The sequence below is a fragment of the Atractosteus spatula genome, chromosome 7 (assembly GCF_055471065.1).
Source record: "Atractosteus spatula isolate fAtrSpa1 chromosome 7, fAtrSpa1.hap1, whole genome shotgun sequence".
Classification (NCBI taxonomy): domain Eukaryota; kingdom Metazoa; phylum Chordata; class Actinopteri; order Semionotiformes; family Lepisosteidae; genus Atractosteus; species Atractosteus spatula.
Genome location: NC_142712.1, coordinates 60,514,593 through 60,529,570, shown reverse-complemented (window position 1 = coordinate 60,529,570; position 14,978 = coordinate 60,514,593). Strand labels below are relative to the sequence as shown.

The 14,978-nt window shown below is 36.7% G+C and overlaps 1 protein-coding gene across 1 annotated transcript in view; it reads right to left on the bottom strand.

Moving 5' to 3' along the window:
• roraa (RAR-related orphan receptor A, paralog a) overlaps positions 1 to 2,873 on the bottom strand; it is a 266,296-nt gene extending 263,423 nt beyond the window's left edge. Inside the window, exon 1 of the mRNA XM_088922048.1 lies at positions 2,633 to 2,873. Coding sequence (XP_088778174.1) covers positions 2,633 to 2,786 — 154 coding nt within the window. The 5' untranslated portion in view covers positions 2,787 to 2,873. The remainder of the gene's footprint in view (positions 1 to 2,632) is intronic.
• Between the last annotated feature and the right edge of the window lie 12,105 nt (positions 2,874 to 14,978).

The following is a 14,978-nucleotide window of genomic DNA, read 5'->3' as shown; positions in this document are numbered from 1 at the left end:
AGTATAAAAATATGTAATTGCTTTTTTATTCTGGTATACTTTTAGGAAAAAGCTACATTCCAGACTATCACTACATTTATTATTTTTAAATGGATAATAAATGCATTTTGCCACATCATTTGTGCTCCTTATGTATGCATTTGTAAACAATAAAATATTACTTAACAGCACTTTTGGAGAGCAACTGCGACTTCGCAAGTCTCTGAAAGCAAAAAATACTGTTTCTTAGGACTGTGAGTTACAGAAATATAGAAACAAAAATGAATTATGTATGTAATTAGTCAAAAGTACAAAAACAAATTTTGACCTTTTGACTGCAATATTCACTATACATTTTAGTTAGTGGTAATTTAAAATTTAATGGTTCTTCATTTGCATTCCAAAGTCGATTCTAATTCTTTAGTTTAAGTCACATTTGTTGTTTTTGTACAGCTTTTAGGTACGTTTTAACTTTGCACATTTAATTTCTCCCATGGTAGGAAATTTTTACAAAGAAATATTTGAGGTAGCATTTTTTCTACTTGACTTGGTGCACCACATGCTCGAAACTCAGTAATGGATATTTTTCATGAATCTGATGCCACCAAAAACATCGAAAATGCCCTTTACTTTTCGGGAAAGAATATGCAGTTCTTTTAAATACACCCCCCTCCCGGCATCCCTGTAAATACTTATAACCCACCTTCAAATTACAGAACTAGTACAATTTCGATATTAAAACTGTTGAAAATCAAAAATACCTCAAAAATCATGCTTTTTGTTGGTACAGTATTCACTCACAGATGTTTTTGTTGTTGTTTTTTCTTGAACTTTTGAGATATTTTAATCAAAATACAAACAATTCTGGATTGACCAAAGATTGGTACCGAGCTCATTCTAATAAAGAGCACTTTCAATACAGAAATTTTAAAAATAATAAAAGAGGATATTTTATTCCGCTTTGTTGTAAGGAAGAAGGCCACGTTTGAATGGGTGCGTCAATGTTTTACCAAACTCATAACATCGGCAAAAGTTAACCGTCTGCCCCGGTCTCCCCTACTGCTGTTTTTTCCACTAAATAACGAGTTACATAACAATGTGAAGGCGTTCATATCCCTAGCCTTTTTTTTGCATTGCGCTTTAATCCTATACAGAAAGGGGGAAATATGGGTCACCGGGTTAGGAGTGTCAGAGCCAGAATTCAATACAAACGCCGTGAGATCAACCTTAAATTTTTCTAACAGCGAAATGCCTTTGTACCTGCCTTTGCCCGGTATTACATAACCCAGGGATTTCTCCAAACTACCAAGTTACCAAGTGAAACAATGTTTCCTTTCTATAGCAACGGATCAACACAAGTCTTGCACGCTTCTATCCCCAAAAAATGCAACCGGATTTGCACATTGCAGAAAGTTAAATTTTTGTTTCTGTCTGAGGATATGACTTTCAGCGGCCGTCTATGCAAAGCGTACAAGAATTGCAGTGATTTTCCCTGCTCTCTCTCTCCACTGCTTATGGCTAAACCTGTTACATAACCAGCTTACATTCCACATTCAACGTATCAGACTCTAAATATACAGTACGTTTCGCTGGAGGAAATGCGATAGAAGAAGACCGCCCCGTGTTAATGCATAGAATGAAATTTTAAATGCACAGCGCATCGGGTGAACACTGGCATCGCTCGCTACTTTATTGTAACAAGTTTCTTTAGTATATAATCACTCCATTTTTTTCCAACTTCACTTGCATTACGTGAATGGAGGCTGTCTGGTGGGTGTGGCTACGTACTGTCTGTACTGTAAAACAGCCAGCCATATTTCTGCTCAAAATGCAAGAAACAGACATTAATAAAAAAAATCAGACTGCTACACCCGAGGAAATTATTGTAATAAAACCCATCTGCCCGCTGTTACGCTGCTGTCATCAGCGTACTCCCCGGATCCTGTCTTGCAAATGCAACGTGTGAGCACGTTGACAAAATCTGCGCCGGTGTAACAAATATTTTGTGGTTCTTGAAATATGCGCCTGCTTAGTAATTGAACAGCGCAGTTAAAAAAAAATCGCCTGCCTTTAAACGTCAATTCACACAGAAGTTACTTTTCAAGAGACGTGAAACACCTGTCATACTTTTCCAAAGTTCGCACACACCACCCTGGATTTCATATTTTTGACAAATGTCGGCGGCCCTCCCAAATAACAATATCCAGTAAAGAGACTATCACTTTACAGTCTCCTTTGCTTCCTCCCGGTCACGGGCTAATTTATTTAATTTTCCTCAATTCTTGGGAAAAAATGTCTGTTTTGTGTCTTCTGCACACGCTCGGCTCTCCTTACTTCAACACCAGTTATGGCTGGTGCCGTCAGAGGGCTGCCGAACGCGCTGATACAGTAGCACTTGCTAAGTTGCAGAATTAAAAACAGATTTACAGCTGTGAAAACTTTTATTTGCTGAAAAACGGCTTCACGGGTGTTTTCAGCGACACCTCACATATACACAATAATCGTTTAAAAAAAAGGTTTCGTGATCCCTTAAAAACACACACACACACATACACACACACCGGGAGCAGTCTGTCTTTTCAAAGTTGCCTCTAATATTTTTTTTCCAGTGCCTCTAATATTACACAGATGTCTATAAACATTAGCAGCTTACCTCTGTTGGTACTGGAGCAGCTCTGCCTCCGAACAGGGGCTTGATGGTCAGCTTTTCGGAGAGTCTCCAGGTTTACCGGGGTGTCCCTTACCGGGGTAGCCGGCTCCGAGGAGCTGTTGCCCGGGTCGCTGGCTGGATCTGGAGCGGACTCCATGTTTAATTTTTTTATGATTATTATTTTTAATTATGATGATTTCGCCGTGGATGGTCTATGAATGGCGAGCTCTGAGACTCCCTCTATCTATTTTACAGTAGAACTATGAAATGTGAATGTGCGGGTCTCGGTAGAGGTGGGTGTGTGTGTGCGACTGTCCACTGGCAGCGCTAGAGAGAAAGAGCACGGTCTGTGAAATAACCCACGGAGCTGGCCAGGGAAAATCTGTCAATAGCAGAGAGAATAGATGGGGAAGGCTTTTTAGCATGTGCCTTGCTCTGCCCAGAGGTACTGTATTACAGAAATGCATAAATCAAGGCTTCCAAAAAAAAACGCTCCCAAGTTATAAATGACGTTCCAGGAATATATTTCCACAGAATAAAAAGACGAACAGAAATAATAACAACAAAAAGAATGTATTATTACGTGATGGAGCAAACTTTACAGAATAATATTTGCCCTTGTTGTTTTTGTTACCTACAGTAGGAGTTTCTTTGTTTTTATTTCTGGTCGCTGTGATATTTTATTGTAATAAACAGTGTCTTCAAACCAACGGCAGAATTTGAATTCGTTGAATGTACAAACGTTAAAGATTACAATTAACAGTCCTGGGGGGGAAAAAAAAGAACTGCTGCAGTACTTAGATGTTCAACCGACCTGTATATTTTGTAAACCATGCTAATCAGAAAGATAACATATTTAACGCAATTAATGGAGCTCAAATTCAATTAAGCACTCTTTCCAAATGATTGCCAATACTGTACATCATCTTAAAATTTACAGCGCACCGATGCCTTCTTTCTTGTTGCAAAACACAAGAATTATTTACAATTGATTCGGCCTAAATAATTACAAAAATCTGTAGGCTATGTAAGATAAAGTGCCTAGTAAGAACAGAAAACACGCACAAAACGCATAACTCTCAGGTCCGCTTGGGTTCATAAGAGTACTTCCTATTTTGTAACTCTTCTGAAGACAAGATATTTCACTCCAGATTTAAACTGTAGATCTGTGGAAATGTGCACACTAGATAACGGATAATTCATAATTTCGAGCGACAGCTGTTCAGGTTATGTCCACTGAAGAGCGCACAGGAAATACGATCCAATATCATTTAAACAAAATGTGGTTAAGTGGGTATTTCTGTAACGTCGGAGGGCAAGAGTATGTGATTTATAAAAAACAACAACAACTTCTTTTTGTTTTTATCACAAGTCATTGTTTGCTTATCATCTTTTAATTAATTATAACGCTTTCAGTATTTTTAAAGAGGTTATTAATAAAATTCATTTTCTTGTGCAGGAAACAAACACGGACACACTGGAAGCTGCCTGATTCTAATTTTTGACATATTTTGTCGGGTAACTCAATACTTTTTCTTAAATGTTCTTCCTTAAACACAAGGAATCAGGTTCGTGCTTAAAAAACCTGATACGTTGAACTTTTTGTCACTGGATTATGTTGGTCTGAAATCTGATTGACTCTGGCAGCTGATCAAAACGCCGGGGCCAGTCCTTTAAACTGAAAGTCCGGGGTTACAAACTTTGCAAAACACAACTCTTATGAAAGGGTTGTTTAGGGGGTGATCGCCTTTAAGGTTACTATCGTCAGTTGTGTGAACACTTTCTGTGCCTAAGACATTAAAAATGTCAGCCAGCCTTGATGACTCCATTCCCTTTAATTACAAACACCATGCCTGTTGCATGTGATCACTTTGACCCTCCGGTGACGTACTAAACCAAGTCTCCGCCCCCCGAGGCCGCACGTGGATCTAGGCATGCATGTGTAGCTAAATATACGATGTGTCAAAAAGCATTGGGCATAGTATTTTTACAGAAAACTGTGCCGTCTTAATGTAAAAGAAAAAAAAATTTATCATTATTATTTCATGCTGTTAACGTAAAGTACCTTGAGGTGTTATTATTATTATTATAGTTCGTGTTCTTTTCTCATTTATGGAGCAACACCTTTATACTGCACAGGCAACAGCATCTATAGAAATGAATGCGACAGAAAAGCGGTACGCCGGGCTTTCTTTTTATTTTTAAAGAGCGTAAGTTCCACCAAAAGGACAAACAATTCGCATGCATATAGGCTGTGTGAATGTTTCACTTAATATTTTTGAGACACACCTGAAATGCGTTAATGCCCTGATTAGCATCACATTCCAATGACCCCGTGCCTGTAGCTATGGCAGAATGCAAGCTGCTCTCCTGGCAAAGATTCGGCTCCAGCAAACTGTCAGAAATAATAAATGACTTCATGTGCCCGATTACACTCATATCTTCACTTACACGTATTTCTGTTGATACTTATTAAAACTCATTTACCTTGGAAGGAAACTAGGAAATTATTCGTACTTCGGATGAGTTTGCTGTCTTATGTTGCTACAGTACCTTGATGCGGTCTTCACACAAATCTGCTTTGATTGCGGACTGGGTAAAACCTAATTTACTTGCCACGTTGATTGTTTATGATTAGCGCTCTGTAATACAGAATTATGTTTTTTTTTTTACTGTATCTCAATTTCCAAGTGCGATCGATAAGAAATAAACTACTGGTATTTCCACGTGCCTTCATACACATTTTGCAAGAATCTAGAGTTGAATTACTGTATATCGCAGTAGATAGTTTGTGATTATAATTTTGCTCCTGAATTTGCACGCGGTTTAATAATGAAGTGGTGATATTAGAAAATGTGTGCTTTACTAGTGTTAAAAGACGACGGAAAAGATGGAAAACCACTAATCAAGCCACGTATGAAAATGACTTAGGTGATCATGTTGATATCACTTTCCTCTTCTAGGCAATAAGCAGAAGCAAATAAAATGATATTTGGAAAAAGTGTGTTTAGAATTGAAAGGTCACAAAGAAGAACAGGCCTTTGGACGCATCTAGCCCATTTAGTATATATATATTGCCATAGTGTGTTTCAAAAAAGGCTGAATGGGATTTTAAGATTAACTACTGTAGCTATTTGCAACTGAATGACTTTGATGTGCCAATGGGCTTCTGTTGTTTTCTACCATGGTGTTCTTCTGGTTTTTCCAATCATTGGAGCAATAGTATAAAGTTTTGGACAGTGATAAAATGTGAATGATTCTGTCTTGTTACCTCCAGTACATTTCCAGAAAAGAATCCTATGAATGCATATTGTATGCAATACTAAACAATTATATACAGAAGTTCTACAATGTGTTCAATCATCAGTTGTTACAAGCAAATAAAATACATTTTGGATTAAAGCCCGTCATTAGCAAGAGAAATTTAGATTTTTTTGTCTAGTTTTGGAAAATAACATATTCCTATATTCAAGAACTCTTGGAAGAGTGAATTGTTAAAGCTCGTCTCTAGGCTTTTTGACTTGTGAATTTAAAATCAACTAAGTTTGTCTTCAGTCAGCTGTTTTTGGCTGTCTTCTTTAAGATTTCAAGTCTGTGTTTGCACTGGTGATGGCCCACAGCAAAATAAAATACAAGATCAAACTTCAAACCACTGCAAGACTTCAAGAGGTTTACTTTCATTCCATGTTGCACAGCTACCTAATTTTCACAATAAGGAATCAAGTTTGACATGCAGAATAACATTTCTTTCATATCCCCTCTTTCAGGAAAAAAAAACTGCTGAACACTATCTTGCAAGATGACAATTGTTGTTATTCCAGTCAGAATTTTTTTCCACATTGAAGGGATTACTAATAAAAAGTGACAGTGAAATGAAGAAAACAAAACAAAACATCGAAGGTCTAGATTTCTTAACAACAGTGGTCGACTGCATTATAGCATTGGACCTATAAATGCAAGAATATTCCTGGCATTTCTTTTTTTTTTTAGAAAACAGTGGAAAGTGACAAGGCAGAGTGACAGGATCACACTATTGAAGGAAAGAAGGAATGCATCACCTTTTGAAACAGAAAAGAAACCACACCTGACATCCCTGGTTCCAAATTTGCACATAAATAAAAAAAAATTAGACGTGTGAAATAAAGTGAGGTATTTACATTGTCTTGAAAAGTATTCACCCCCCTAAAAAGTTTTCACATTTTGTTGCTAACTGAGCTTGTAATCATGACACATTTGAATAGCACTTTATATTTAGTCTGCATAATCTGTCCCAAACATATAAAGCTAAAAAATGCTGACATTGTATTTGTAAAAGAAAAGGAGAAGTTTCTCAGTTTTGTACTGTAAGTAGTCAAGCCCTGTGTTAAAGCAACTGTAATCAGTTGATGTGTGAAAGAGTTTGGAAGGGCACAACTTTAATGTTACGTTGTGTGACATTGTGGTATCAGATTGATTTAACTGGACTTTAGACAGATCTGCCTTAATAGGTTCCAACTTCATAGATTTTGAATTTGAAGCTACAGTTCACTTAGTGATACAATAAATCTACCATGTAGACCAAGAGGGTTTGGAAGCAAGTTTGAGATGAAGTGATAGATGGGCATATACAGTATCTAGAGGGTTACTTATCCCTTTGACCACTGTGAAGTCAATCATTAAGCTGAATGTACATCGTTAGACTCAGACACTTCCAGGACTGGACTGACCTTCCAAAATGAACAGTAAGACAAGTAGGAAACCAGATAGAGATGCAACTGTGATGCCAACAGTAATTTTGAAAGATCAGCAAAGTTTTAAGATGGGAGCCACTGTTCAAACATTGGCCATATCCTCATCCATACTCAATGTTGACTTGCATGGGTGAGTGGCGAGAAAGAAGGCTTTAATGAAAAAGACTCATCTTAAATCTCAGATATACTGTACTGCAGGCAGGTGGCAGAATGCTTTCTGATCTAAATGCAAAGTGCAAGCCTAAAACAGCACATCACCCTGTCAGCACTTCCTCAACTGTAAAACAGTGTGGTGGCAGCATCATGTTATGAGGATGTGTCTCTTCAACAAGGACTGGGAAGCTTGTCAGGACTGAGGGAATAATGAATGGTGCTGGTGAGTCCTAGAGGAGCACCTGCTTGGGTCACCCAATAATTTAAAACTGGGTCAAAAATATACATTTCAGGAGGACAATGACCTGAAGCACAAGGCCAGAGCTACACTGTAGTGTGTCTGACAAGAAAAGAGTGAATGTCCTTGAGTGGCCCAGTCAAATGTCTGACTTGAATCCAATAGAAAATTTATGGAGAGGCTTGACAATGGCAGTCCATCAACTATCCCCGACTAATTTGTCAGAACTGGAGCAACTTTGCCAAGAAGAATGGACAAAATTACACAATCCCACTGTGCAAAGCTTGTAGACACATATCCCCCAATACTGACAGCAGTAATTGCTGCCAAAGGTGCTTCTATAAGCGCAGACTTAGGAGGCTGAATACTTTACTGTAATCAGGAAATTTCGCTTTGTATAGCTTCTTTGCAGGTTTTGCAGATATTTAACCTCCTTTGCATGCAGAGGGTCTCAGTTTGATAATTACAGTTGTGAATAAAAAAGTTAACTTGAGAGCAATTCACTACTGCACCTCGATAACCCAGTATGTGATATACAGTAGGCTGTGTGCTGAAAAAAGATGTGATTGAGAACTCTTCGGGAAGACCAAGCACAGATGGAGGAAGAGAAGAAAGACAATAAGAGGTCAGGGTCTCTGGAGCCACGCATTTTCCCCATTTTCTTCTATGGAAGATGAGGATTCTTTCCCAGACAGGGTGAAATTACAAAGTGAACTATTATTTGGTCCAAATAAAAATATTATTTTATTGATTTGGTAGTGCTACTTAAATAAGCACTAAAAATGGACTTTTAAATATAACCTGTATTTTTCATTCATATTAAAACATTCAATTTTTTAAACAAAAATATTGTCCCCTTGGCGCTTGGCTTCCAATTGCCAAAAGAGGGAAAAGGATGTTTGGGTGAAGAAAACATTCTTTCCTCGGTCTGATAGTGAATGATTACAAAATGAATAGCTTAACTGGCAATTAACTTCATTTTCATTTAGTTGCCTTCTTTGCACAGTGCTCCTTTCTGCTAACAGCAAATCATTATGTATTTTCTTTGCCCTGCTTGTCTTGTCTGCAGCAAAACTAAGTAGCATACTGTATAATCCTATAAATATTACTCTACAGATGAAGACCACTTGTTTAATTCTTAAATGAGGAAGCTCCTATTCATTTATCTTTAATTACACTTTGAAATTATCCAGTGACCCATTTACTGTGTTATTTACTAATAAACGACTTTATTAGGTAGGTTTAGCTACATTTCTTTCTTTTTGTCACTGTAATTGTAACATATTGCTTCTCACAAGCATGGATGCTCAGTTAATCTGTATATACTCAGTCACTACTCTCCAGTTATGATACTCTTAAGTAAGAGTATCTTTGGTATCTGATTCTGGTATTTTGGGCATTTCGGTTTTCTTCTATCAATGTATGCATAATTTTATTTTTAAGTAACAAAGTGTTCATCTTAATGTTAACCTTTGCTGCTCCACAAACCTATTATTTAAGGTAAATTCATTAAATAAACAGTCTCCCTGGCAGTCTTTTGAAAAGGCAATGGGTTATGTAAACATGCTAAAAGACAAAAGATTGCCATAAACTAAGTCTACTAATAAGACAATAACCCATTTTAGGTGGTAACAGAGAAAGAGGGAAACTCTCCAGTGTAATATCAGATACCAGTCCTTTGATGTCATAACTGGAAAATCTTGAATTGCTAGAAGCAAATAAATTATTGCCATTGTTTGAGATGTCCTTGCCTTGTTGCAATACCTGTAATATCACATTTTTAAATCAGATTAACCCAGACACCACTGAGTTTAGGTTGTCTGTGTTTTGCAGAACTCATTTTAAATCAATTGTTAAGGGTCCTAGATAATGAAGGATGCTTGAACTTATCTGAGGCTAGGTTATTTGGGAGACTTAAATGCCTGAACTGAGGCTAGGTTATTTGGGAGACTTAAATCCAAATAAATTATATATTCAAAATATAAAAAAGTCATATTTTGTATACATCTGAGATTATACCAATAAAGCCCCCAAAAACCTTTACAGGACAGTGTTTTAGTCAAAAATGGTACTTCTCCTGCCTGTTTAACATGGAGGTATTGACACTGGTGCAAACTGAAGACTTACAAACTCTGAGTTCATCACATTTTAACCTCTTACTTTTATATTCAATTTCACACATATTGATAATGGTTATTTTATATGCTGGACCATAAAACCTAATAGAACAATTTGTCTCAGTCTCATACATTGGTTCTGCCTCCTGTTTCATGCCTTTTCTTTTTCAAATTATATTTAACATTGAGGAACGTGTTACATTAACTTAACAGGTTTTCATTAATAGCCAACAAAAACAAAATCAATTTTCTGGAACTCATTATTATAGCTCCTGAGTTCTCACAAGTCATTGCTTGTGAGGTACAGTACAGTACAAAAGAACAAAAGAAAAGAAAAGAAAACAAAACAAAACAAACAAAACAAAAGAAAAACCACCATTTTAAATGGTTGGTGCAGAAAGACCTTTTTTAATTTACACCTTGAAATAAAACTTAAATTTGAATTATTGTAATGCTCTAATTTTTTAATATAAAGTTCGTCCTAGTAGTCATATGAATCTTGTTTATATAAGATAAAGTATGTTTTATAATTCTTTGAATTTTGTCCCAGTCTGTAAAGAAACATAAAAGACATTTTCTGTACTATTACTTTGGGATGGTTTTGCAGTAGACTGATGGGCCTCTCTGAGTGGCCCAAGCACAAGTTGAGCTATTTCATCCAGGTGTTGCGGGTTCAATTGGCTGAGCATCCCCGAGGGAACAGCTGCATTAGTTAAGATCAGATCACTTTATTAGCCATATACAATTTCTTGCATTAGGAATTCACTTTTCACATACCCCAGCTTGCTCTCCATGGGACACAGACACACAGACAGGGAGAGAAGTTTGGGGTCAGAGCACAGGGTCAGCCATTGTACAGTGCCCCTGGAGCAAAACCATTCATTTAAAAAAAAAATTGATTGGCAACTATATCACCTCCTTATTTTTAAGAGATCCCAAAGAAAAAACTATTAGAAGGTTTTCTTTTACCTTAACTTGCATGAATAAAGGATTAATGGGATGTTTTTCTTTGTTCTTCATGAAAGCCAATTTCATTTTCTGCCACAAGCTCTTTTAGGAAGGCAAGCTCTGATCCCCAAAATATGCAGAAGCCTTTCACAATGTTATGTTTCATCCACAACTCCCAAAATTTTACACTTTTTCATTTTTGGATACGTGTCTTCAATTAAATCAGGCTCAGAAATTCTATCTAGATACTCTGATTATCTCTTTATTTTATTCTCAGGTTTCCAGAGGTTAAAAAAGCAAAAAGTTTTGACCCCAAATGTAAAAGACTAAGACACCACGTATGCAAGCCGGGGTATGTTAAAGTAATAAAAGTAATCACATGACTGCAGGTACTGTATGTATTATTGCAATTATGTTTGTACTGGAATACTATTTTCTGGAATACTGGAAGCTATTATCTGATGTTTTCTTAATAGGAATGTTTTTACATATTATTTGTTACAGCAAAAAAGAAATATAATTTCACTTGGAGTCAGTTTTCATCCATTTTAGCTGTAATAGATCGTTTTCGGTGTAGTATTTCAGGTAAATTAATTCAGGAACAAAACTAAATTTGTAGTTTTGTCTTGTGACAAATCTTACAGCACCTTTCCAAAAGTGACGGAATGCAGTTTATTTTCTCACTGTGTACAAGGTTTTTCAGCAGTGTGACTAAACTCACATTCTTTGATTGCATGAATCACACAAACATATATCTGATGTGACTGAGATTCAGGAATTGGGGTGGTCAGGAAAGATATATGAATATCGGGACGTTTTTGTAGATGAGGGCTGTGCTATATAGGCAGTTTTCACAATTTGAAAAAAGAAACTTAATTCCCTTGAGTCACTTCACAGTGGGTTTCAGCAGGCTTACTAGCAAGACTGATTTGATATTGATCAAGAAATACATTAAGGGCAGATTTAAGCTCTTGAGAATTATCTATCACCTCTGTTTTATCAAGATACTTCTTAATCAAATAAACTGACTGTCTTAAATCCAAGAAAACAGCTGCTGGGAAGCGGCAGAAGGACATTTACCTTCTTCTACCAGTACTTTTATACCTTAGCCTGAACCACTGGAGAACATGTACTGTACTTGAAACTGTGGATCTCCAGTAGTGAGAAACAGGTTGGAACCTCAGTAATACACTGCGGTTCTCAGTCCCTTTGGTGGAAATGATTGCATGGTGCTCATGGAGCACCTAAGTACGGTTTGTTTATTTTAGTTTTGATCAAGAATTCTGCATATTTGACAGATTAGCAAAGCATGTAGAACTTTCAGCATATGCAGACCTTACAATGTTAATTTGCGTGTACCCCATCTCTTCATCTGATCTTTGAAAGAACAAGAGGCAAATCTCAACTTACATTTGATTTCTTCTCTTTTATTAGAACAGCATGCTGAATAGTGCTGAATGAACTTTTGCACATATGATATTCAGTGCTGCAGCACAGGGTTTAAAGCATACCATTTAATACTTTTAACACATTGATATATTTAATATGTATGAGAAAAAGTCCATTCAATGCTAACAGTCTTTACTGTATATGTATTTTGAAATATGATCACTTTTGGTAGCTAGTCCCAAAGCCTTCTGTTTCTATAACCCACAGATCAATAAAATCAGGCCTTATTTGAGCAAACTTTCAGAAGCATCTATAAATGCTATATATATCATAGCGGAAGCAGCCCTAGAAATTGATAGTAAACAGTTGTTTTGAAGGGAGCTCAAATTCAAAAAGATTTGAAGTGCTGCTGCTGAAAATTGTTCAGCAATTTGAGTATTGCTTTTTTAAGTGGGCACTGGCTTACAAATATTTATAATTATTACAGTAAGGCTGTAAACTCAGTAGATGAAGTGCTATTTAGAGACGTGGAAAATGTTGAGTTCATGCCATTGTTTGTGTGCTCAACAAATGTACAGTATATGCAAAGTGGATTTTGCCATAGTCAAACATTAGAATCGTCTCATATGAGGTCTGTATCAAAACAATATGAGGCCTTCTTAGACTAGTTTCTCTGGTCTTGAAAATAATTTAGACAGAAACAGAAGACTGCATCTTGAATCGTGTCTATAGTATTGCCAGTGGTCCACCCTGATGATTAAAGTTTCTAGTAATAAGAATACAAATTTATATTTCCATACTTGATTACCATTACAAGTGCTAAGTCCACAAAATTCACTGCCCCTTCCATGCAGCTTGGGCAGAACTCGGCTTTCTAATCAGTAGGCATTGGCACTGGAGTAGGAAAGGGTGCTTGAGGGCTGTGAGATGTCTGTGGTCCTTCGAGGCATAGCTATGGGCTTTGGCACCACTCATCTCTAAGGAAATGTAAACGAGAAAAAAATGTAAATAGAAATGACTGCCTTCTCCACTTATTTAAAGTCATACATCAGTTTCACCTAGTAGTCTATTTCATAATAACTGTAGTGGAACCTTCCTACAACATAAATGAGGGAGAACTGCCTTATAGCCCCACATACTGTACAAAGCTTACGAATCCTGTTTTCAGAATTTTGTGTGGCCAAAAACATAAATGAGTTTCCAACTGCCCGGCTAACAGAGACCTATCTATTAATTATAGGAATGCAAATTATTTATCACCATTTCACAGCACTGAAAAGCAGGAGCATCTGAACAGGCTTCCACTTTACTGTATATGAAGTTAAAGTTAGCAGCCATCGGCAACTGTTATGCACTAATTAGAGCCTCATCAATGGTGCATAACATTATCCAGTGAACTGGGAATATACAGTATACTGTAGGTGTCTTACAAGGAACATTTCTGAGTTATGGTATTTTTCAAGAGCCCATTTCCTTGGATGTAATTCATTGGGTCTTTACAGACAGTATCTCCCACAGTAAGGTTCTTAGAGGCTGAGAATGCTGAAGCCTTCTTCGTGCATCAGCAGAATGACATTAGTTCACTGTCTGCATGAAAGTAATCTGTGTGCTCAGAGAATGAAAAGCAGTCACAGTTGAGAAATAATATTGACATGTTCTGTGTGCCGAAGAATATCTGAGGTCGTGTCAGAGAGAGTGGTGGAACGTTCTATTCACAAAGAATGTTATTTTGTCCTTGACAGACCTGATAGAACACAATGTGTGTAAAGACATTGTGGTAAGTGTTATGCTGACTGCAGTGTTGATAAAGCAAACTGGTGGTGTGCTTGGTACATGTATGTGATGTTTTCATGATTAATCTTCTTTAACACAAAAATGCCTTTCATAAAAACTAAGGGTGATCTTCATTTTCAGAAATGTGTAAATAAAATTATTCTGCCAACTGATTTTACAGTCCTTCAAGCTAACTTAGAAGTGTCGATCTTCCAGCAGGCCAATACAAGACTACAAAGTTCTGGGACTACTACAGTATATAATGGCATTATTTCTTCAAGGAAATAATTATGAGGATTTGTAATGGCTACTTTGCTTCTCATCTCAGTTCTAGGGATCATCTGTTGGATCAACTTATAAAAGCCATCAACAGGAGCCAACAGCAACAGACTAACCTTCACCACAAGAAGACGGACCTCTGCACAGCAGTCTGTCCAGAGGCTGATCAAGTCTATGAGTCATTGCTGCCAAGGTTGTGTTAATTTGCAGGGAGGTTACCCCAGTAATATTAAAGAAGTATGTACATCTTTAATTATGACTGTGTTGTGTTTCATACTGAAAATAATTAATGATTCTTCAGCCAGATTTTATGTTCACAATTTTTGGAATCTTGCTTAATATCTGTGTTTAAAATATTTGATTGAGTCCATTAGGCCTGAATGTAGCATTCTTTCTGAGCATCAGCATATAAAATAGTGTGATGTTTAATAGATTGCTGATCTTTGCTAAATATAAATACTTAAAAGGAGTAAGAAACATTATTACATTATTAAAATTATTACAAATCTACAAGACCATCAAAAAATACATTTTGAATTCCACGTCCTTTGAGATTGCAGTGGTACTCTGTCCACCAAAGCTTGAACAGATCAGGAATCAGACTCAAAACTAATTAGAGCACCCTCTTCTGTTTCAGAGATTTTCTGTTTCTTCATTCTATTTAGCTTGTTTGTGCCTAGACAATACAGAATTTAAAAGTGGAAACTGTTACTGGAATGCCA